Genomic DNA, 26008 nt, shown 5'->3' with positions numbered 1-26008 from the left:
CCATGCTTCACTGTTGGGACTGTATTGGGCAGGTGATGAGCAGTGCCTGATTTTCTCCACACATACCGCTTAGAATTAAGGCCAAAAAGTTCTGTCTTGGTCTCATCAGACCAGAGAATCTTATTTCTCACCATCTTGGAGTCCTTCAAGTGTTTTTTAGCAAACTCCCTGTGGGCTTTCATGTGTCTTGCACTGAGGACAGGTTTCCGTTGGGCCAATCTGCCATGAAGCCCTGAATGGCGGAGGGCTGCAGTGATGGTTGACTTTCTAGAACTTTCTCCCATCTCCCGATTGCATCTCTGGAGCTCAGCCACAGTGATCTTCGGGTTCTTCAGCTCTCTCACCAAGGGTCTTCTCCCCCAATTGGGAAGGGTTCTGGTCGTCCCAAAGGTCTGCCATTTAAGGATTATGGAGGCCACTGTGGAGGAACCTTAAGTGCAGCAGAAATATTTTTGTAACGTTGGCCAGATCTGTGCTTTGGCACAATTCTGTCTCTGAGTTCTTCAGGCAGTTCCTTTGACCTCATGAATCTTATTTGCTCTGACATGCACTGTGAGCTGTAAGGTCTTATATAGACAGGGGTGTGGCTTTCCTAATAAAGTCCAATCAGTATAATCAAACACAGCTGGACTCCAATGAAGGTGTAGAACCATCTCAAGGATGATCAGAAATGGACAGCGCCGAGTTAAATATATGAGTGTCACAGCAAAGGGTCTGAAAACTTATGGCTGTGTGATATTTCAGTTTTTCTTTAATAAATCTGCAAAAAAAAAAAAATTGTTTTCTGTCAATATGGGGTGCTGTGTGTACATTAATGAGGAAAATAAATTAACTTAAATGCTTTTAGCCAATGGCTGCAATATAACAAAGAGTGAAAAATTTAAGGGGCTCTGAATATTTTCCATACCCACTGTATGTACAGTACATATACAAACACACTGTACATATACTGTATATAGTGTATATGCAGATTTCTAAAAAAGTGATAAAGCAACAGAGATCTGTACTTCAGTGAGTCACAGAAGCCATAAATAGAATAAAATATGAAACACATATTGTGATTATATGTAATATTTTAAATACAGTATCGCTAATTTTGTTGAACAAAAATCATTGAAACATACATGTAATTTATTATTATAAAATGTATTTGTGCAAATAAAGGACTCCTTTCTAATAAATGCCATTGCTCTGACAGTACTCTCTGCAAATTAGTAAATAAACACACCTGGCCACTATTTGTTATTTCAAGGTGACAAGCAGCTACTGAAGCTTGGTACGTATATTGCTTGTGCTATTTTGGGGGTATTTGAAGTCTTCCGCTGTCTGTCATGGAAAGGAATATCAATATGTTCACTGTTCTACAATTATACATTTACAGTAGTGCTTTTTTTCCACTGATAACTAAATATGTATTGATGAAATGCAGTAAGACAATTATTTAAAAATAGAAATCCGGACTAGTAATCTAACATTTGTGTTTTATGGTGATGCACTGAAACAATGGATCAACATGAATGGTTTTATGTTGAGGACAGTTAATTACAGTTATTTGGGCCATGCTAGGGTCCAGTAGAGCTCCATGTGCTTTTATCCAAATCCTGATCTCACCATCACATTTTCTGGCTTCTCAACATACCACCAAAGTGCACCTGCTGAGTGGTGGCATTTGTTATACCTCCATCGAAATCTGCTAGACTGTGGCCCAATGGCAAGTGCTAATTGCTATGTTATGTAACACACAAAATGTACAAAGTCCCATGTGACACGGACAAAAATTGCGTGGACGCAAAGTGTCTCGCTGATGGGGAGCAAAATGGACTCACTGGAAGGCGAAGGTACTGCCGTAAAGCTTTTTGGCAGTGCGGAAACGGGCCTCTTTGGCTGGAGGGCTGCTGAGCAGCAGGAACTGGTGGGAGGTGTGCATGAATTTCAGTTGCTATCACGATGATGTCGTTGTGAGAGAGAAGAAAAGAATGAGAAAAGAGAATTGAACGCTCAAATTGTACAAGGCAAAACCTGTTTGATAATAGATGAAGTGAGGTGCTTTTGATTTCCTACCCTACTAAGAGGCAACTTGACAATGTGAGATCTATTACTGGAAATAATCCTGCAAAAAGACAGAAAACAAAAAAAAACAAAAAAGTACAATTAAATCAATAATCTGTTATCACTAAAGTAAAATATAATTTTCTTGTGAAAACTATCTATGGCCATGTGATTGACTTTTTTAGCGCTCTAATAATACAATTAACCATGTAACTGTACACATTTGCCTCCAGGTACACAAAACAACCAATGGGGGAAAATGTTTTTTTTTTTTTTTTTTTTTTTATCTGTTACAGTAGAACTTCAAAATTGGTACAAAAATTAAAAATCTGAGAAAAATACGAAGTTGCACAAAAATTGGGTAATCTCACGCAATCACCGTGCATGATGGAAGGAAGTGTATTTTTATTTTTCATTGTCCTGTGTTGTGTTTTTTTTTGGAGGGCTGATAACACTACAGAAGGGCAGGAAGAAAAATATGATGACGACCATACAACAGGAAATAGAACTTGAAATGCTACGTGACACAACAGGAAATAGAACTTGAAATGCTACGTGACAAAACAGGTACACATACCTCTGTCCTGGCTACTCAGTACAATATGGCTAATGTCGACTGTCTAATCTACTGCATATTGCAACGTGCACTTTTAGTGTTGATGTGAAGAAGCTCGCCTCCCAGGCGCACAGTAATTTTGATTTTATTCCATATCAGTGAGCTTCTTTTCAGATTTGTATGGCAGGTAATAAAGTTAAAATGTTACTTATAACATTGCCTGTACAGTTAATACAGGTCAAATAAAAGGCAACTGTATAATCCTGGAACAGTTTGTCTGTTACTATTGTTTTAAGATTACGCTGTTTCTTCATTGACTGTCAAAAGTGTCTCTCAATCACATATTGCCATACTTAACTGTTCCTGTTGCCAAATCTGTCTAATGATATCTGTGTGTCGCGTTCTCATAGTGTTTCACTGTATAACATATACAGGATTTTCAGCTTTCTATTCATTAATAGCTCCATCTGCTATTTTTCCAAGCAAATTCAAAGGCCGTTAACATGCAAGCCGGAGCAAATGCTCCTTTTTAGAACATGTTTTCTCCACCCACCACTGTAGCAGGGGATGGGCCAAAGGATCCAGTTTGTCCATCTGCTTCTTGATCTCCAAATACGAGCCCTGGCAAAAGCACACAAGCATGTGCTCTGTTCAATTTGCTTCCAAAACCAAATGTGCAAATCACATTTTAAATCTAAATGTAAACACTCTACTGCCACAATGGGGACAAAAGCAAAGACACCATTGGGATATATGTAGGTAGAGTACTTTAGTAAATGACCTATGTTTTGTATATTTTCCATTATGCTGTGATCTCCTTGTACCTGGGTCATTTCCCGTATGGACATGACACTGTCCAGTGCTTTCTGCAGCCTCTCATAATTCTTCTTCTGTGTTCATCGGTGGAGCCCAGCGGCATTTGCATGTAATGAGAGAGAGAGAGAAAGGAAAGAACATGCACACATCTAAAAACCACTGAAAGGACAAGAATAATGGGCTTCATTCACCAAAGTTTCATGGTGGAGTTGCTATATCTAGTAGCGCAGTTGATAAATTACTATCTCATCCAACTATTGACAAAAATGCCACCAATATTGAATGATGTTGCATTTGTTGGTTCATATTGAGTAAAAAAAAAAAAAAGGCCTATGTTCTAAACGCAAAAGTATATATAAATCCATCATAACTCGTGGGATGAAATTATAGTGACAGCGGATAGGGACCAAGCCCGATTTCGAATAGCAAATTTCCGGAAATAATTGACGCTCCCCCTAAAAGTGATAGAATTTGTGATAAGGGATAAAGTTACAATTGCCTCTATCAACAGTTTAGACTTAAAGCATGCGTCAAACTAATAGCATATCATATACTTGCAAACATCTTCAAACAATGTTGTACTCTTAAAAATGCAGTACTGTACAGTATAGGAAACAGCTGACAGCAAATCACACATCTCTTGCTCTCCACTTCCGTATTTCCATGTACGTGACAAAAATAAGATTCATCAAAAAATGTACTTCCTCCTGAGCCTCTGACCCGAGCCACAAGTCAACGTATAAGCAAAACTGAGATGTGGCGAGAGGCGAACGTGTTACGTGCTAACCATTGCGCAGAGATAAACAAAACATATACAGTATAAGCCTACTATATCTATAGGTGTACAGCTACCTATTGGTTTGGACAAAGAGCCGAAACCAGACAGACCAACCGACAGACAGACATGCGGGCTACATGCCGACATGCCCACCTAACTACTTAGCCTGTTCCTGACGCAGAGATGAGCTGAGCATTAACAGTTGGTGTGCGGATATTGTGTTCGGATGATGGATAAATGCTGCTGGATGGACATTGAATTGCTAAAGATGTTAAATGGTGACGTTTTTTAACCAGCAAATTAGTTACTGTATACAAGCTGGCTGTTTACGTCCCACTGGGGGCCGATAAGACTAATATACTAGCCCTCACTCCATGCCCTCATAGATAAACACGGAGCCATACCAAAGGCAACAGGACTTTTTAACCACTGAAACCTCAGAACTGTTCTCCAGAAGTACATACATGCAGTCCATACTAGTGGTTTGGCACCAACGGTACAGTATTCACAGATTTTTTTTTCTGGTATTTGTTCAATTTTTCATAATTTGTTTGGGGGGTGAGGGGGACCAACCCCCATTTTTTCGTGGAAAACACTTATGCCTAGATCAGACTACAGGATTTCAGCCCCGTTATTGGACCGATTTGCTAACGTAGGCGATTTCCCAGATGGGGCCTGACATATTTTGTCGGGAACGACAAAATTTCTTGTAGAGTGACATAATCCACGAACAACGATTCGGCCGTACGATGGCCCTACGACACCAAAACAAAAAGTGTGGCATGTTTGATTTTTTAGGATAACTTCCATGTAGTGTGACATATGAATGACAACCCTCCGACAGTGCACCTTGACGATGACCAATAAGATTGCGTATTGCAACCGGGGCATTGCCTCCCCTACTCGCCACTGTCAACATACTTGGTTGCCGAGGTCAACATTTATTCAGGTACACAAACCAATATTTACCAAAGCTTTAGAGCATGACTCTGCAGAACCCCATCATGTTTATGTCCAAACGTTAGTGCTAGCACGAGCTGGCTAGTGGCTACATAACGTTATGTTGCGAGCCATGTTAAAAGTATGTGAACATACCTCAAGCTCTCCTTTAATGAACAGCCCAAAACGCCCTTTTTGTTCATTTTTTTAACACAATACATTGCCGCATGCCATTGCTGTTGTTGTCGGCATGGTAATGGTTGTATCAGGTCAGGTGACTGGTGACATGTTTCTGGTCCCGCCTCCCGACAATATTTGATTTGACAAGATAAAGCCCAGTTATCATAAAAGACAGCATACGGTGGTCTTGTATATGTGTTGTATAGTGTTGCCAGGGGCTGACGGAGATACGGCAGGATTTTATGGCAGTTTGTTTGACACAGTGTCATTGTGAAAGCCCAAATTTCTCGTAGTCTGATCCAGGCATTATTGGCGGTATATCCCCACTTATTCAAAAAATGTTTGGTTTAAAAAGAGATTTTTTTCCTCAAGGCCATTATAATGGGGGTCAATTATTCGGAGATTTTCACTATTCGTGGTTGAGCACGGTCCTTATTCCCCATGAATAGTGAGGGTCCACTTTTCTGTAAACTTAATTTTGCCACGAAAATAAAAAAAATAAAAAAATTTAAATCTGACTTTTTGCTACATCATAGGAAATTGCGAGTCGGCGGGGTTTTCTGCGGCTAAAGGAGGTTCAGTGCCTTAAAATAAATAAATAAATATACCTAAAAATATTGTCAATTGCCGAACCTCAAATGTGTGGGGGTTGACTTTTTTATTTTTTTTTATTTTAAAGTTCGAAAGTATGGCATCTCTTGTTAATATCTATGAACAAATTCCAAATAAGAACACTATGATTGATAGTTTTGTGTCAAAGAAGAGAACAAATTTGGTTTTCCAAAGCTGAATCGCTGTATTGCAATATGGTTATCATTAGCAAACTATCATGCCATTATTGTATCTCGTGTGACTTCGCAATTTCAATCATTTTAGCAAGTCCATGTTAATGAGGGTTGATTCGATAATTATCTACTGGAGAAACTTTGCAAAATGATAAAGAAAAAGGTTCCAATTTTTACGAGATTTTACAGTTATATCTATATTGTATATTCAATTGGCTTCAGAATGAACAATAAAAGCCTTATTTCACTAGTTCTTCTACATCATTCGCAGAGACACAAATAATTTAAAAGAACATACAACAATTGTTGTTGGTGAAATGTTGACTTTATGGTAGGGTGCTAGAATTCCAGTAATAGATGCCAAGCACAGAATTCCCAAAATTAAAAGACTGTACTACGAAATAAGAGACACGAACATCTGGACACGTAGAAGTGAAGCGAAATGCAAGGAATAGATAAGGTCACTGTTGTTAGAGAGCAAAAAGTCATGAACAAAATCGAGCGAAAGGAAGAACGCTCGGAGTAGGCCTGTCACGATAAATACTATATAGACTTATGGTTCAGGGCAGCACAGTGAACAACTGGTTAGCACATCTGCCTCACAGTTCTAAGGCCCAGGGTTCAAATCCGGCCTTGTTTGTGTGGCACAACCGAGACACTTTTGGTAAAGTTAACTATTTGTTATTTTCGCAAGCTCAACATGTCGCTCGACCGTGGCGAGGTCATTTAAAACGTCAGTGGCGTTGTGTGTGTTAAGTCATCACATAATACACACACACACACACACACAGGAAAGTTAACTATTTACTAACCCTACTAACCATAACCACAGTGGCTCACATTATTCAGCTAGTAGGTGACTACAGCGACGTATTTGTTTTGACAGGGGAATTTCTGTCTTCAGCCCCTTCAGCGGACACGCCCACACAGTCCTGCAGCTCTAGGGTATTATTTTTCTGGATTTCAGAGCCTTATTTTACATACATGGTGATTTTTATTCATTCATTCAAATTTGGCAGGCTTTCTTTATATATAAAAAAAATAAAAATAAATAAAACATTTTTGGGCCTCTTTAGTGGGTTGATGACTCTCTATACCAATTGTTTTATATTTATGTGCAATTTTTGTGAACAGAGCCTGAGTGTTTTAGTTGTATTTTTGATTTTTTATTGATCTAAGATATTTTATTTATTGTTCTACATTTCAATGCCAGTGTTCAATATTCTTCAGAATTAAAAGTGAATTGTTCTTAAAAAGGATGTACTTTAATTATTATGCTCTAATATCATTATATCAGTGGTATTTATAAAAAAAAAAAAAAAAGAAAAAAAAAAACCGATACGTTGGTTTATCGTGATAGTTTTTGGGAAAATATATCATCCTAAAGAATTTGCTATCGTGACGGGCCTAGCAAGGAGTTACAAAGGGAGCAGAGTGCATCAGAAGCCATTACGTTTGAAAGTTCAGAGTGCAGTGAGTGGTTTAAAACCTGTCCTTACTAGACAGGAAGAACAAAAACAATACCTCCTACAAATGGTTGAGGCACACAGACGCCAGTATCCCGACATGGCAACGAGACCCGGACCATAAAATGAGAACAATGGCAAATTTCATTAAAATATACGTAGATATGAAATGATTACAGCATTATACATCATAAGGTCAATACATTTTATACAATACACAATGAAGCATTCTTGTACAGCACCACCAAAAATAGCACTGCTATAAAATTTTATAAAACATGTTTTCTCATCATTTGGAACATTTTTGGAGGGTGGCCCCTAAAAGACATTCTAAACTGATTTTTAAGGCACACCCTACCCCTTAATCAAGAAAGCTTATGTATTTCAGATTCACCAGTTATATAGAAGGTGGCATGGTGAACAACTGGTTAGCACATCTGCCTCACAGTTTTGAGGTCCCGGGTTCACATTAGCCTGTCTGTGCACACAGAAGAGTACTTCAAGGGATACTGACCTTTGGGTTGAAGGCCAAAGTCTTGGGGTCATTGGGGTCCACGACGGAAGGGTAGGGCTCAAAGATGATGCTCTTGCGGGGAGACTCAAGCGCAGCTCGGCACATCGCCACAAGGAGATCGACGACCTGGAGAAAGGAAAGGTAAAACATGATTGATTATTCTCTCTGAGATTGCTGTCTTCCCGCAAATAGTGGCCAGGGGGTACTTATTGACTCGATTGGATATGGACGAATGTCTACCAGGTAAAGAGGCCTTTATATTTGTGCACTTTTTTATGTGCCCTGCGAATGACTGGCGACCAGTCCTGGTCGTAGTCTACCTTTCGACAGAAGTCAGCTGTAAAAGTCTCTGGCTCCCAGCAATGCCCAACAGAATAAGCAGTAGGATGGATGGATTTTTACTACTGTGCGGGGAATCTGTTTACAACAAAGAGTCTTCAGACTTCAATTCATCTGAGACTTTACGCGCCTCCGCAGGTACTGCTGTTTTGGTTAGCAACTGTTTGCAATGGGTTTCAAATTGGCTCGGCAGTTTAATGTCCACTTCTGAATGACTGCGTCTATGAACTGAGATAATCACTGTTGCTACAAGGTTTTTTTCGGATGGGAAAAGGGAAGCTGTATATTTGAAGGAGGTGTTTGTGTTCCTAAGTCAAGTGGCATGTGATTGTGGTTTGCTCTTCTTGAATTTTTATATTTTCTAAATCTTGGCTCTGGCCTCCTCCTACATTGCAAAACATGCATGTTAGGCCAATTGAAGACTACATTGTGCATAGATGTGAATGCACAGTAAGTGTGATTGCTTGTTTGTCTACATGTGCTCTGCAAATTAATAGCAACCAGTCCAGGGTGTACCCCCCCTCTTGCCCAAAAATCAGCTGGGATAGACTCAAGCTCAACTGTGACCCTAGCGAAGACAAGTGCTATAGGAAACGTATGGACGGATATTGCATTTTATGTGTGTGTATGTGCTTATCACCTCAGCACCGGTGGCCACTTCCTCTGCCGCCCCCGACATCACACCCAGCGTGTAGAAAGAGAATACGCACAGCTCCCTTGTGCACACAGCCGGCTACACGCGCGCACACACACAGAAAAAAAATAAATACAAATGACAATTATTTACACAGTTCATCCAGTTATATTAGGGATATGGTCCACTTGTTTGGTTTGGACCAAAAAGCGGAGTTTATTTCTTTTATTCTTTTATTTGGTGCGGTTCACGTTCATCCATCCATTTTCTGAGCTGCTTCTCCTCACTAGGGTCGCGGGCGTGCTGGAGCCTATCCCAGCTATCATCGGGCAGGAGGCGGGGTACACCCTGAACTGGTTGCCAGCCAATCGCAGGGCACATACAAACAAACAATTCACACCTACGGGCAATTTAGAGACATCAATTAACCTACCATGCATGTTTTTGGGATGTGGGAGGAAACCGGAGTGCCCGGAGAAAACCCACGCAGGCATGGGGAGAACATGCAAACTCCACACATGCGTGGCCAGGGATTGTACCCCGGTCCTCAGAACTGTGAGGCAGACACTCTAACCAGTCGGTCACCGTGCCGCGGTTCACGTTCATATTGTAAATTTTGCAAGTGAACTATAAATTGGAAACAATGTCAAGTGTGACGATCGTTGCTCCATTGGACAGAAACTACGAGGGCGGACAAAGCACAGGCAAGCTGCAAAATAAGTATCTTGACATGCAGCGTCAGTCATTCCTGTGTTAAGCCTCCAGTTGATATAAAATCTCACTAACCTCACCACACCTCACTAACAAATAGCAGCTCATTCAACAAAAGTTACACAGCGTTCTAAATACACTTTTATTAACACCAAGTAAAACCTATTAAAATAATTACAATACAATGGCACCTCAACTCTTGAACACGTCAAAGCTTGCAAAAGCTAGAGTTTAACCAACAAGGAAGGAGAGTAAGGAAAGTAGTAAGTAAGTAGTAAGGAAAAATATGCCTTTATATATATCAGAAACAAAATCATCTTTATTTGCCATGTATGTCCAAAAAACACACAAGAACTTTGTCTCCGGTAGTTGGAGCCGCTCTAGTACGACAACAGTCAGTCAATTGACAGAACACTTTTGAGACATTGACAAAAACAGTCACTGAGCAATAAAGAGTTGCCGGTAATGCCGGTATACATTTTATTTTATTTTTTGACAATTGTGCAAACAGATGCAGAGTCCTCTAGCACTGAGAGCAGTTTGAATGACTAATATAGGAATAGTCCGGTGCAATGACCATTGTGCAAAGGGCCCCAAGACTTCAAGGAATGTATGCAGTTTAAAGTGACGAGTACTGCGATAATCTGGGACAATGTTGATTGTGCAAATGTTGCAGATACTCCTCAATCAGTGTGCAAGTGGTGCAGATGCTACTCTGTCATGAGTATTCAGTATTGGTCAACAACAGATATGCAAATAGTGCAGCGTGGCGAGACTACTACAGTGAGTGCACGAGTAATGTACAATTGGCCCGACAGAAATGTGACAACAAACTCAAGACCAAAAAAATTGGCAGCATGTTGCAATGGAATTGTAGGTTCATGTTGCAATGGAATTGTAGTTTAGCTGTTTAAGAAGTTGATTGGAAGAGGGAAGAAGCTGTTGGAAGGTCTGCTAGTTCTAGTTTGCATTGATCGGTAGCGCCTACCTGAGGGAAGGAGCTGGTAGAGCCGGTGACCGGGATGTGGAGGGTCCGAGAGGATTTTGCAAGCTTTTGTCTTAGTTTATATTATTATTATTATATTATTTATGTTTATATATAAAACATTCCCTTGACTTGACCTCCTTTCAGACAGCTTCAAAGGGTTAACTCTGTGCATGGATTTACAATATATATATATCCTTTGGCTTTTTGGGATACTTTATAAAATAATAAGTGGTGATAAGAGAAGAAGAAGAATACGCACCAGAGGTTACTCTCACAGACTGTGTCCGAGTACTTTTGTCCAGTGTTAAACTAATGTTCTCGTGTCATGATAGTCAGGGATGTTCACGAGTACTTATGTTTATGACAGAGCAGTGTTGATTCTGTTAAGTCATGTTTCGCGCATTGTTCTACTTCCTGTTTTTGGCCTGTTCCTGTTGGTTTTATAGGTCTTAGATTTAAAGTTGGTGCTGATCAGATTTTGTGCGCAAAGGACAGGTTTGGACTAATTGTCTGGTGTTGTGTATTTGAGTCTATATCTGCCTCTGTGGTTTGAAAGGAGCACTCTGAAGGTGTAGACTTAGCTTCTCACGCTAGCTGCCATATAATCGTAACCTGTGATCAAAAAGTAGAATGAAAGTTTTCTGTGGGTTCATGTAATTTACCATTAGTGGCTGATTTCATATGAGACTAGGATGGAAGTTTTCCGTGTGTTCAGGTTGTAATTTACCATTTGTGGCTGATTTCATATTAGACCCTTTCACACAACTCGACTAAGATGCATTAATCTGTCTCTCTTGATACCTTCAGCATGGATCCGTTCTGAAAGACGTGCTGCTCGTCGCAGACCACACAATACTCATTGAGCGTGGGGATCCTCTGCTCGGAGTACTTCATTATCTGGTCAGAGAAAACACACACACGGACACACAGGCAATAACAATTGTCCTGCTTAAAACTCCCTAAATCAGTGTTGAGATGGAAAGATCTAGTGCTACAGAGTTTACCTTGATGAATATTAACTGTGTGTGAGAGTCTAACATACAGTACATTATAAACAGTGAGGAGTTTGTATTGCACCTGCACTAAAAAGCCATACTCCAGTGTGGGAATGTTCTTGCAGTGTCCGCCCGCCTGGGATGAGAAAAATAATTCAATCAGCTGCCTCGTGGTGATCTGTGCTGGGGCCCTGGCCGCTGGGACCGCCACGGTCTGATGAGTCAAGTGAAGACAGAGCATTATGGGCAACGGCACAGCAGTCACATTAAAGAGAGGGTAAAGGGTGGGTGGTGATTGACAGGAGGAGAGAACATCAACCAGTGGATTTGAACTAAATGTACAAAGACACCCTACTTCCTGTAATAGTCTACTCTAATGGACACTGTGCCTCAATTAGATGTCATGTGCGTCATCCACAACAAATAAATGCCTCTCCCCAAATATACATCTCCCTTGTGGCCATCATGAAAAAATAAAGATTAATAATTGTAATTAAACAATTAAATAATTGTATTTTACACACAGAAAATTAACTCTCAAGCCAATTCAAACTTGTTGGTAATAAAAACAGAAGCAGCTACCATAACATGTATACAGAGTCTACGATGAATTAAAGTCTGGGCTCTTAGCACATATTATACACACATAGAAATGGACTCAAGGTGCCAGCTTGTCTCGCTGCCAAGAGACCATTTCAGCAAGATGAGAAATAGGGTGTGGTCAGTGAACAATAATTCTTAATCCCTGGGGCATTTTAAGAGAAACATCTCACAAACTAAGTAAATTAAGGCACTTGGGAAAAGTTTTGAATTGTGAAAAAATTGCAGAGTATGGACAGAAATGACGAGGGTGGAACAAAGTACAGACCCGGAAATGTGGGCTACTGCATATATTTTGGTGCTTGATCATTATTTTTGACCAAGCACCAGTTTTATTTGTGAAAAATTATGAATTATCTATATATTATTGTTCAACTGAATAAAAATGCTAACAAATGAAAGCAAATAGACACTTCCCCCAATCTGCAGTTGAGTTAAAAAAAAAAAAAAAATACCTCTCTCACTATGTGAGGAAATGCACTCTGCAATATACAAACAATAGAATTTGGGCCCATTTGGGTGACCATAAAAGAAAATTGATGAAGAAAAGAAAATACCTTTGTTCATACAGTACAGGCAAAGGGGAGAACGGCAGAGTTTTTTGCGTGAGACACACTAACCTGGCTGTTTGGTGGATAGCTGAAGAGCTCCCCTTTCGGGTTCTTCATGGTACATGAGATGGATCGATTCATGAGGCGGGTCACACGGAGTTCAGGGACGCTCAGCTTCCCTTTCAGGACAGTGTCTTGGATCAAAGGGAAACTTGGAGACCTTAATAACAAGAGCAAACGCAAAGAATGTGCAGCAATTCCTGTTTACTTGTAACAAGACAATGCTGTGTTTGTCATTTCGAGGTCAGTAGGTGTGCTTTGAGTTAACTAAAGACCTTCCATACAAACAAATCCTTCATTCATAACCATAACTGTCCACATATAACAGTAAGAATTTAAGCAAGAGTTTGGAGTTTAAAAAAAATAAAATGTTTTGTCATAGAGTATAATATAAAATATAAAACTGTATGACCTGACAACATACTACTGTATTATTGAAAGGATCTTTTGAAAAATTATCCCTCTCTGGCCACATCTAATGCCTCAAATTTTATTTTACTATTATTTTACAACTGGGCACAGCGTGAAAAGAATAGCCAATCAGAGACTGTAGACACAGGAGGCGGGACCGAATAGTCTGTAAATCATTTACACACGGACACACAGCCTCACGGGGGAACACAGCAGCCTAGCGCAAAAGGAGACTATTGTAGTTTCTTGGCCGTCTTATTTAACTCTGGTTAGCCACAAAACTAATTCAAATCACGTGTAAACATATAATGGTGCTTTTGTTTTTTAACTGTAAGCCATTCTACTCGCCGCATGAGTTCGCATCATTCATTCTGGCTGGCTTCAAGCTAACACGAACGCCACACTGCTAACGCTCGCCGAACAAGTCAACGAAATTGGAAAAAAAACACCCGGACTCACCCCTCATTATTCTCGGGGACTTTTAACAAAGCTAAACTCAACCACAAACTCCCTAAATACAAGCAGCCCATCGACTGTCCTACCAGGGAAAATAACATTTTAGACCACTGCTATACTACGCAAAAAACACATACCGTGCTATACCTCGTGCCGCCCTGGGCTCGTCTGATCACTGCTTAATTCACTTAATACCGACGTACAGGCAAGAACTTAAATGCACGAAGCGTACAGGGAAAACAGTGAAAAAGTGGACCAATGAAGCAAAGATGGAACTTCAAAGCGGTTTACACTGCACAGACTGGAGTGTCTTTGAAAATTCAGCTGGCAGCCTGGATGAATATACGGACACTGTCACATCCTATATCAGTTTCGGTGAAGATCAGTGTGTACCAACAAAGTCATTTCGCACTTTCAACAACAACAAGCCGTGGTTCACTGCCAAACTTAAGCAGCTTCGCCAAGCTAAGGAGGACGCATATCAGAGCGGGGACAGGGCCCTGTACAATTGAGCTAGAAACCAGCTGACCACTGTCTTTAACATTGTAAAGAGGAACTATGCAGCAAAAGTTGGAAAAACAGTTTAGCGCTAGCGACTCGAAATCAGTCTGGCATGCATTCCAATCGGTGACCAATTTCAAGCGAAGATCCCCCTAAGCTGAGAACAATAGCACACTAGCCAACGACTTTAATACCTTCTACTGCAGATTTGAAAAGGACACTTTCACAGTTTGCCTACCGAGCGAACAGGTCTGCGGATAATGCAGTCAACATGGGACTGCACTTCATCCTAGAACACCTCGACAGTGCAGGGACCTACACGAGGATCCTGTTCGTGGACTTCAGCTCAGCATTCACCACCATCATCCCTGAACTCCTTTCATCCAAGCTTCTCCAGCTCAGCGCCTCACCTGCCATCTGCCAGTGGATTTACAGCTTTCTGACAGGCAGCACACAGCAGGTGAGGCCACCTCATCCACACGCAGCATCAGCACTGGGGCGCCCCTAGGTTGTGTCCTCTCTCCGCTGCTCTTCTCTCTACACAAACAACTGCACCTCAGCGCACCCGGCTGTCAAACTCCTGACGTTTGCAGATGACACCACTGTCATTGGCCTCATCAAGGACGGTGACGAGTCTGCATATCGACAGGAAGTGGAGCGGCTGGAGTTGAGGTGCGGCCGACACATCCTGGAGCTGAACACGCTCAAGACTGTAGAGATGATCGTGGACTTCAGGAGGTATCCTTCGCCACAGCTGCCTCTCACGTTGTCCAGCTGCCTTGTGTCAACCGTCGAGATCTTCAAGTTCCTGGAAATTACAGTCTCTCAGGACCTGAAGTGGGCGACTAACATCAACTCCCTCCTCAAAAAGGCCCAGCAGAGGATGTACTTCCTGCGGCTTCTGAGAAAGCACGGCCTGTCACAGGAGCTGCTGAAGCAGTTCTACACAGCGGTCATCGAATCAGTCCTGTGTTCTTCCATCACAGTCTGGTTTGGTGCTGCTACAAAAAAGAACAAACTCCGACTGCAACGGACAATCAAAACCGCTGAAAGGATTGTCGGTACCCCCCTACCCAGCCTTGAGGACTTGCACGCTGCCAGAACTAAGACAAGAGCGTGCAAAATCCTCTCGGACCCTCCACATCCCAGCTCTTCCAGATACACACATACCCAGCTCTTCCAGCTCCTTCCCCCAGGTAGGCGCTACCGATCAATGCAAACTAGAACTAGCAGACATGCCAACAGCTTCTTCCCTCTTGCAATCAACTTCTTAAACACCTAACCTACAATTCCATTACAACATGCTGGCAATTTTTTGACTTGAGTTCGTTGTCACATTTCTGTGGGGCCAATTATATATTACTCGTGCACTATTTGCATATCTGTGGCTGACCAATACTGGCCACTCATGCCAGAGTAGCATCTGCTCCATTTGCACACTGATTGAGGAGTATCTGCAACATTTGCACAATCAACATTGTCCCAGATTATCGCACTACTCATCACTTTAAACTGTATACACTCCTTGAAGTCTCGGCGCCCTTTGCACAATGGTCATTGCACCGGACTATTGCAATATTAGTCATTCGAACTGCTGTAAGTGCTAGAGGACTCTGCATCTTTTGCACAATTGTCAAAAAAATAAATAATGTACCGGCATTACCAGACAACTAGCAACCCTTTATTGCTCAGTGACTGTTTTTTTTGTCAATGTCTTTATGTCTCAAAAGTGTTCTCTTTCAATTGACTGTTGTCGTACTAGAGCGGCTCCAATACCGGAGACAAATTCCTTGCGTGTTTTTTTGGACATATTTGGCAAATAAAGATTATTCTGATTCTGATTTATATACACAGACGGGTGGTGTCATATACACAGACAGCTGCATATTTCTGGGCTTCGAAATTACCACCAGCGCTGACCTACTTCAGAATGGGGATGTCACCGTTCTTACCGACTTGTCAGGTAAAATGATCACATTTCGTATTTTTAATTGAATGTAGGTTTGAAAAAATAGAACATCAAATTGGTAACATTTTGTTTGGTACACGCAGTAGTGAGCTGGGGAACGTTACTTTGGGCAGAGACATGAGGCAGCGGGGTTAGGGAGTGAGTGACCCACATTCAACTCTTGCTAGTTTGAAAACTTTCATACTGTACCTATAAAGCATATTTTGTTTTCCTGGAAAGCACAGTTGTTGTTAGTAATTGTAGTAAAATAGCACTGTTGTCTAAACAATAATGCACTCTGCACATATTCGTGAAAACAAAAAACCTTAACAATAATGTTCACCCCTTTTTATAACCGCTGTATCGTGAAAATTTAGGGGTTCTTGCTTTGACATACTGAAATAATCCCTGAAATATTCCTACAGAACTACTTAGTCACATGGAAATTTGTGCCAAACCGTTATCATGCATGACATCATGTGAGAACTCAGTGTACCCCACAAGAGCTCAGGTCCCAATGCCAACTGCTCCATCATGTCATCCCCATTTATATAAAGTTATCTATTTACCATCTTACATTACATTAGTGGTTTACTTTTTTTATACATGTATGAATGACTGCTATTAAAAAAAAACCTGCATCTTTAACTCTATGCTTAACTATAACTTATTTTTAAACTTTTATGGGGATTAAAAATGACAAAAGGATACTGCTCTATATGTACAGTTAACCCACAATATTTTGAGACAAAATAAAACACAAATTTTTATGAATGTTTTTTTCCCTCACGTGCTATTTTAAATATATTGACCTGACAGTGAAACAAGCTAACAGTGGCAGGTGTTTTATGATTAACCCTAATGGTATGTTGCGGATCAAATTGACTCATGTTTGTATTTAAAAAGTATTTTTGATGGTTGAAAATGCAGTGAGTCATAATGACCCAGGCCGATTTTAAGAATACCAAAGAAACAAACAAGAGTTTGACGTGGGAACAGAATAAAGATATTTCCTATGGGAAAATTGTAATTGAAATTTGAATTTCAGGAACTGTGTTCAATCTTTAAGCTGCCACAGTGGTACGTACATCACTTTTACTATATTAGAATTGTATACACATAAAAAACTTTATCATGACTATTTATGACCATCTTAACACACAGCCTATTTTGCATTTAACATAGGAGAAATTTACTTGGGGATTGGAGAGAAGATGCTGAGCCCGGCACGAAACTTTTTGATGGTTCCGCCGGCTTTGAACCAGCTGTGCCTCTTCTCCTGCTGGGCCTTAAGGAACTCATTACTGAGATGCTTCCACTGCTGGGACGTGAATGTGCTCAGGATCCTGTCAATTATAATGAGAGTTGCGTGAGGGTTAGTACGAATTGGGAGGTATTTATTGACAGAAATGACAAATATTACCCATGGTTACATTTCAATTTGTGCATAATTGGCAAGGCAAACCCTTTCATTTGAGACCAGCATGTACACACACACCATTCTAATGCATACTAAAGTAGTGCAGGGAAGAGAAAACAGCATTAAGATGCATGTGAAGGAAAGTTAGCTAGCTAGTATAGTCTAAAACAAGAATATGGTCAGATCGTAAAGCTGATGATACCTTATTTTTTGAAAATCCATCTTGATGTAACTTCACTGTATGATACCGGGTTTCGGAATTCCTTCACAAGAGCAATTTTTAATGTAGCCCTAAATTAGCACCTTTAATTTCAATGCAAAATCTAATATAAAAAAAATAAATTTAAACGTTATTTTTTATTGCAATTGGGAGTTGGGGCTGGAACCCACTTATTGTAATGCCAAGTACCACCACGTCCCGCAGTGTTTCTCAACCAGACCCCTAGTAGTCCGTGGAGTAATTGCAAGGGGTCCGTGAAAATAAAATACCTTTTTAAAAAGAATCTATAACATTTATAGGGCTAGGATGATTTTAAAATTTGTGGGGGGTTCCGGACCCTAAAATGGTTCAGAGCCACTGACCTATAGGACTGGAATGGAACAGTATTTGTTTTATTCCATCCATCGATTGTGATGTTTAGGATAGTGGTCTGCGCTCCTGTTGGATATGATGTTTGTACATTCTGAACCTTTTCTATTTTTAACAAATAAGGGATTTGCATGGGCATGCAGTGTTGTAGTGGTTAACACAAATCTACAGATCTATGAAAACAAATATCACCATTAGATTTGTTCTTTTAGCAATGCTATAATATCCATCCATTTTCTGAGCCGCTTCTGCGTGGGTTTTTTCCGGGCACTCCGGTTTCCTTCCACATCCCAAAAACATGCATTAATTGACAACTCTAAATTGCCCGTAGGTGTGAATGTGAGTGCGAATGGTTGTTTGTTTGTATGTGCCTTGTGATTGGCTGGGAACCAGTTCAGGGTGTACCCCGCCTCCTGCCCGATGGTAGCTGGGATAGGCTCCAGCACGCCCGCGACCCAAGTGAGGAGAAGCGGGTCAGAAAATGGATGGATGGATAATAGCCATAAAATTCTAAGTTAATGATTATTTGCTAAAAACAAAGTTTATCAGTTTGAACATTAAATATCTTGTCTTTGTAGTGTATTCAATTAAATATAGGTTGAACATGATTTGCAAATCATTGTACTCTGTTTTTATTTATGTTTAACATAATGTCCCAACTTCATTTGAATGGGGGTTGTGGTAGAACAAACAATGTTTTACTGGCTTCTGATTTGAAAACAAGTTATCCATCAATTTGTAGAGAATGTGTAATAATATGAGGCCATCATATATTTATATGGGTTCACAGTGGTAACGGCTCTCCGAGGGATACCATAATGACAATGTGGCCCGCGACAAAAATGAGTTTGACACCGCTGGGTTACTCCTTAGCCCATACACAATATATCATACTACGTCTATCGTCTGAAACATTTGCAAAATGCTATCTACAGTATAGAATAAATTCAAAGCAAAACAGTAAATTTGAAAATATATACATAGCTAAGCTCACTTTTTGAGTTGCAAGCCAAGGCTGAATCCTTCTTTATTTGAGGGTTGGAACACATCAACTGATGGCTCTGCGGGAAGATGACTGGCGTTATTATTACACAGGGCAGTCATGCAAACACTTCTCCTGCGCCTCCCCTGCTCCCTCGTGCTGCACGCGTGCTACTCACCTCCCACGCTCAGTGAGTGGCACAAATTGCTAAAAAGCGCCATCAACATCAACAACGACATCTCTACTCACCGGGCCCATCGAGGTACTGAGAAAGAGAAAAGCGTAGTCTCAGAATAATGGGCTCTGTTCTGATTACTTTCCAAGCTGTCGCAACCTCCTCCTAAGTCAGACACATACACACATACACATGCACATAGGCACAACGTTAGCCTTCTATTTAGGGCGGTTTCTCTTAAAATGAATATACTGGCATTGTGTTGGATAGATATGAACAAGAGGAACAATAGTAATGATACACAATTATTAGCATGCTGACTCACATCGAGGAAGCCAATGTTAATATGAAGCTCGATGTCGACGTCGTCAATGATGCCATACTCCCTAATCAAAGACACAATGGATAGATGTTTATTCAAACAGTGATTTTTACCTCTTCCAAACTCCGAAACTTGAGGTATTGTTTTGATTGAGATGTGAGAACAGATTTTTCCCTGTTTGGATTACACAAAAACTGCACAACCAGTTTTAATGGAGCTGACATGGGATCATTCCCACTCAATGCGTTGTTCATGGTCAACCTTCGATTGACAAGCGAGCAGTCCATGCAGTCTTTATAGTGCTTAACACTCAGTAGATTATTTATTGTCAACCTGTGATTCAGTAGTTATCAATCCATGCCGTCTTTGTAGTGGTTAACATAGCTAACTTTGATGAAGCTTGTGTGGGATCACTCCTACTAAATGCGTTTAATCGTAGTCAACCTGCTTTTGACTGACGACCAGTCCAAGGTGTAGTTGTTCACAGTCACCTTACGAGTGACTAGTGACCAGGTTTAGTGTTTTTAATGTCTCACAGTTGACTTTCATGCAAGAATCAGAATCATCTTTATTTGCCAAGTGTGTCCAAAAAACACACAAGGAATTTGTCTCCGGTAGTTGGAGCCGATCTAGTACGACAACAGTCAATTGACAGAGAACACTTTTGAAACAAAAAGACATTGAGAAAAACAGTCACTGAGCAATAAAGGGTTGCTAGTTATCTGGTAATGCCGGTACAATTTTTTTTTCGACAATTGTGCAAAAAGACGCAGAGTCCTCTAGCACTTAGAACAGTTCGAATGCCTAATCTTGCAATAGTTCGGTGCAATGACCATTGTGCAAAGGGCGCCGAGACTTCAAGGAGTGTTTTTTGGACATACTGGGCAAATAAAGATGATTCTTATTCTGAGCGCCCTTTGCACAATGGTCATTGCACCGGACTATTGCTATATCAGTCATTCAAACTGCTCTAAGTGCTAGAGGACTCTGCATCTTTTTGCACAATGGTCAAAAAAAAATAAAAAATTGTACCGGCATTACCAGGTAACTAGCAACCCTTTATTGCTCAGTGACTGTTTTTCTCAATGTCCTTATGTCTCAAAATAGTTCTCTGTCAATTGACTGACTGTTGTCGTACTACAGCGGCTCCAACTACCGGAGACAAATTCCTTGTATTTTTTGGACATACTTGGCAAATAAAGATGATTCTGATCCATGTAGTGGTTTACATAGCTGACTTTCATGCAGCTTTGGTCATATCAATTCAACACTCAATGTGTTGTTCAATGTCGAGCACGTCGTCGATCTTTGTAGTGGTTCAGGTAAGTGCATCTGCGTGTGCGCGCGCGTTTGTGCAAGTCTATGTACCTGACGGCGATAGCACTGTCAGTGTAGATGTCTTTTACTGCCTCGATATCTGCATCGAGCTGAGGATGACGGTAGAGATCAGCGGTGCAGCTCCCCTGTCATACAAGATTTTTTTGCCATTAAACATTAAAAAAACAGACATGAAGGAAGCATGTATCATGATGTCAATACCGGGTACTTATTTTTCTTTATGAAAAAAAAATCTACCGTAATTTCATGTGTACAATGCGCACCCATGTATAATACGCACCCCCAAAGTTGACCTCAAAATTCTGGAAAGACCTTTTATGTATAATGCATTTTTACAATGGATGATTTGATCAAAACATTAAGTATTATCTGTATTTTGTTAGCTTCAGAATAATTCTTTGAAAAAAAACCTAAGCACTTTATTTGAACACATAATACTTTATTTACTTGCCCTTATTTTGAAATTCACAGCCCTACTTTTATTTAGTAAATGAGAAAACACACAGTTGTGCTCATATGTTTGATTACCCAGGTAGAATTTGTAAGATGGGTACAATTAGTTAAAGAAAACATGAAAGGGCAGGCAAAACACGTTTAATTTTATTTTAATGGGATTCCAATTAAATGGTCAAGCATTTCAAAAAAGCATCGTCATTAAACAAAACATAACCAAAAAGAAATTAATGATGGTTGTTGTTCAGTCATCAGTCCCATTAAGAAAAAATAAAACATTTACAAATTCTGCCAGGGTATGCAAACTTAGGAGCACAACATGTCAATATATGCAGTCATATGTACCCCCGTCATATTGGAATTAAAGTGTAAATTACACCTATTTCATAACCACTAGGTGGCGGTGGCATTTTAGAATGAATTTTTGGGGGGGAGAAATGTGCATTATACACGAGAAATTACGGTAAATGGCAATTAGGGCTGCACGATATTGGAAATAAAGACATTGCGATTTGCTTGAACCCTGTGATATACACTATATTGCAAAAAGTATTTGCTCACCTGCCTTAACTCAGATATAAATTTAAGTGACATCCCATTCCTAATCCATATGGTTCAATATGACGTTGGTCCACCCTTTGCAGCGATAACAGCTTCAAATCTTCTTGGAAGGCTGTCCACAGGTTTAGGAGTTTTTTTATGGGAATTCTGGACAATTCATCCAGAGGCGCATTTATGAGGTCATATACTAAAGGTGTTCTATCGGGTTGAGGTCACGACTCTGTGCAGGCCAGTCAAATTAATCCACACCAGACTATCATCCTTGTGTTGTGCACTGGTGCACAGTTGTGTTGGAAGAGGATGAGACACTGGAACGAAGGGGCCAAGCACAGCTCCTGAAAAACAACCCCACACCACAATCCCCCACCACCAAACTTCACACTTGGCACAATGCAGTCAGACAAGTACCGTTCCTCTGGCAACCGCCAAACCCAGCCTCGTCCCTCAGACTGCCAGATTAAGAAGCGTGATCCGTCACTCCAGAGAACGCATCTCCACAGCTCTAGAGTCATGTGGCGGCGTGCTTTACACCACTGCATCCGACACTTTGCATTGCACTAGGTGATGTATGGTTTGGATGCAGCTGTTCCGCCATGGAAATCTATTCCGTGAAGCTATCTGTGCATTGTTGTTGACCTAGTCTTAAGGCCACATGAAGTTGGGAGGTCTGTAGCGAATGACTCAGCAGAAAGTTGGCGACCTCCTCGCACGATGCGCCTCAGCATCCACTGACCCCGCTCCGTCAGTTTATATGGCCTACCATTGGCTGAGTTCCTGTCCTTCCCAAATGCTTCCACGTTCTTATAATGGAGCTGACAGTCAACTGTGGAATATTTAGGAGAGAGGAAATTTCACGACTGGACTTGCACAGGTGGCATCCTATCACAGTTTCACGAGGGAATTCACGGAGCTCCTGAAAGCAACCCATTCTTTCACAAATGTTTGTTAAAAAAAAAAAAAAAAAAAAAAAAAAAAAAAGTCTGCATGCCTTGATTTTATACACCTGTGGCCATGGAAGTCATTGGAACACCTGATTCTCATCATTTGGATGAGTGCGCGAATACTTTTGGCATCATAGTCTATATTCCGATGTTAAAAAATACAGGATAAGATACACGTAGCGTGAAAACCAGCACACGTTGCTCTTTGTTTAGAAAAACTATGTTCAGTAGAGCGCAAAGGTATTCAGTTATTTGTGTAAAGTCTACCTGCATTTAAATACACTGTAGTATTGAGGAATAGTCAAGCCATGCATGAAGTTAAAAAAAATAATTTTCATACCCACTTATACTGTAGAGTCATTAGCACATTCCTAACAGTATTCGTTTTTAATCGATCAGTTATTTTACACCAATGTTTTAAAATATGCATTAGTATTTCTATATTTGAATGCATTAGTTTAACCAAAACATGTTTTATACACCTGAAATGTGTCCCTTCAATAATGCTGGAGCTGTCCCCCCTTCCCCAAGTGTAATCTGTTGCGACATGCATTCATTCGTCGCATTCTGCAGAGAGATGCAGTAAATGAAGGCGTGTAATTGTTTCCGGTGTCCTCATTAATAGTTATCATCCCCCCCAAAAAAAGTATGTAACACTCTGGGCTGCTCCGTGTGTTTTTGATGGGTTATAATTTACCGTAAAAATGGTGCTAATTTTATTAACATATCCAACCTCGTCCTTCTGTTGATGACTTATTAATATTACAGTTGATTGACTGGAACATTGCACAGGACCCTGTGATATGACTGCAGCGCACACATTGCAATGACGATGCTCAAACGAAGTGTTCGTTTTTTTTTTTATTATTGATACACATTCCGATATGTTGCTTGTGACTGATTATGAAACTTATTTAACAGATTTACAAAACACATTACCTTTGTTTCAATTATGACAACATTCAAACATTTTACAACCAGTAGCAGAATATAAAGAACACAAACTTGATGACCGTTGAGATGTTGTTTTGTTTTGATAAAACTACCATTATGGTCACCATTGTTTTACAAAGTTGCTATTTTGCATTTTTTTGTCCAAACGACAGCCTCGTGGCCACCAGTATCTCCTCAAACTCCTCATTTTGTGGCTACAATCATCAATCCATCAATTTTCTCTCCTGCTTATCCCATTCAGCTGACATTGGGCAAAAGGACAACTACTCCTCGGACTGCCCATATATGAGACAATATTTTATATGGGTTCACACTCATAACTTCCCTCAGAGGGAAGCCATAACTACAATGTGGCCCGCGACAAAATGAGTTTGACACTCCTGGCATATAGAGACAAACAACCATTCATACCATCAATGAGTAGGAACTGAGCCCACGCTGCCAGTACCGAAGTCAGGTGATTGAAACAATATACTGTGAGTGACTCACTACAATACAATTTTCTTGAAGATTGGCTAAATCAATATGTAAAATAGAATTACCGGAATCTCAACAATCCACTGCCTTTCAAATTTGATGTACTGAATATATTTTAAAATGGTATATGACGACATTTCTTCTTCTGTAGCAATGCAGTTCTGTCAGTTGGCTCAAAAAGATCATGGATAATAGGGAGCTCAACTGTTATCCATGTCTTTCTCCGTCAAGACGCAAAGTTAGACACTTGATCACCTTGGCTTGCGGAGAAATTCCGCACACTTTCATCCTTATCTTCTCCCCTCTGCTTTTATGTTCTAACTATTGACTAATCGACTAGGTTTAGATTTCGATTCTCGACCTTGGACAGTAATGATTGTGATGAGATTGTGATGAGATTGTGATGGTAAAGTTAAAGCAAAATACGGAAAGCTGCAGGATGGCACAATGTAATAGGTGTCTGAAGGTGACAGGTAAAAAGTGCTGGAAAGGTTGACAGTTCTGCCTGTGATTTTTTCAAAAATTCGTGCTGAAGAAAGGGCTTATTAAAAAAAACATTTGATCAATATATCCTTGCTAGCAGCAACCTTTAAAAGGAGACGGTTTCTTTTTTTACCATTACAAAAACAATTCCCTGGTGTCTTAATAAAAGGACTCTTGACATTCTTTGGTCAAAATATACAAAGGATAAAAAGATTACGGGACACTTAGTCACCTGTATCAACCTTGGTTGAAATGACTCTTTGTGTTGTTGGGGGGGTTCTATCTCATGGAAATGACCAGTGGTCACTCTGCCCCCCCGCACTGCAAAAGCAATGGCGACTTTGCCTTTGTCACTATGAAACGGGGCTATACATTACCCAAGAAAAATCCTAATGTTGGTACTAGATTGCCAAATCAAATAATGTCAAAATACAGTATGCAAAGGTCTTAGTCTACGTCTAGCTTTGTTGTAATAGTGAATGTTTTTACATTGCTCGTTTTGAGTCAACAAAAGCCCTATTGTAGGGATGTCGCTAAATGACTGATCAATTATCCTGTGCCGTGGGATGTGTTTAGAGTGATTTTCCCAACATGATCTGCTAAAGGACCATTCAGGCCACCAATCTCAAATGTTAACGATGACAAACCATATGTGTGGTCAACGCCAAGTCAAGCCGAGCCACGGACTTCTGGATTGTGACGTGTAACGGAACTGCAACCTGAAGCTCACATTGTTATCGGACACAAGGAGGAGGAGCTGATTGTGTTAAGCGTTTGTAACATGCATCTCACACATAAAAAAAAAAAAAAAAAAAAACGTGGAGTTTGCCAGTTAAGTTAGCCTACCTTCCTTTATTTATTCTTCTACGCTACATTTTCTTCTACTTTATATTTTTCTGGCAGTCTGGATCCCCTGTGGATCAGTGACATCTGGTTTAGTGGAAGGGACACACGATTGTTGGTGGAGCTATGGTTAAGAGTTGTGTCAGAAAGGTTCTGGGACTGGTGGTGTCACATAAAATATATTTCACACCCA

General features: G+C 40.4%; 1 protein-coding gene across 6 annotated transcripts in view; it reads right to left on the bottom strand.

Moving 5' to 3' along the window:
* Positions 1-26008, bottom strand: part of LOC133397622 (protein mono-ADP-ribosyltransferase PARP6) — a 43329-nt gene that overhangs the window by 9179 nt on the left and 8142 nt on the right. For 4 of the 6 annotated variants that reach the window (XR_009767671.1, XM_061668766.1, XM_061668756.1 and 1 more), the window contains 14 exons: positions 21134-21228; positions 19769-19829; positions 19518-19608; positions 19281-19347; positions 17474-17623; positions 12971-13121; positions 11833-11964; positions 11557-11652; positions 9063-9155; positions 8083-8209; positions 3430-3497; positions 3159-3226; positions 2062-2110; positions 1827-1939 (listed from right to left, as the gene is read on the bottom strand). Coding sequence is in view for 5 of the 6 variants with exons in the window: in XM_061668766.1 (XP_061524750.1) it covers positions 1827-1939; positions 2062-2110; positions 3159-3226; positions 3430-3497; positions 8083-8209; positions 9063-9155; positions 11557-11652; positions 11833-11964; positions 12971-13121; positions 17474-17623; positions 19281-19347; positions 19518-19608; positions 19769-19829; positions 21134-21228 (1361 nt within the window). In the remaining variant the exon portion in view is untranslated. The remainder of the gene's footprint in view (positions 1-1826; positions 1940-2061; positions 2111-3158; positions 3227-3429; positions 3498-8082; positions 8210-9062; positions 9156-11556; positions 11653-11832; positions 11965-12970; positions 13122-17473; positions 17624-19280; positions 19348-19517; positions 19609-19768; positions 19830-21133; positions 21229-26008) is intronic. The other 2 variants (XM_061668738.1, XM_061668747.1) reach the window with 1 other exon arrangement.

Source organism: Phycodurus eques, chromosome 2, assembly GCF_024500275.1.
Source record: "Phycodurus eques isolate BA_2022a chromosome 2, UOR_Pequ_1.1, whole genome shotgun sequence".
NCBI classification, from domain to species: domain Eukaryota; kingdom Metazoa; phylum Chordata; class Actinopteri; order Syngnathiformes; family Syngnathidae; genus Phycodurus; species Phycodurus eques.
The sequence above is the reverse complement of the archived record's forward strand: the minus strand, read 5'-3'. Positions and strand labels throughout refer to the sequence as shown.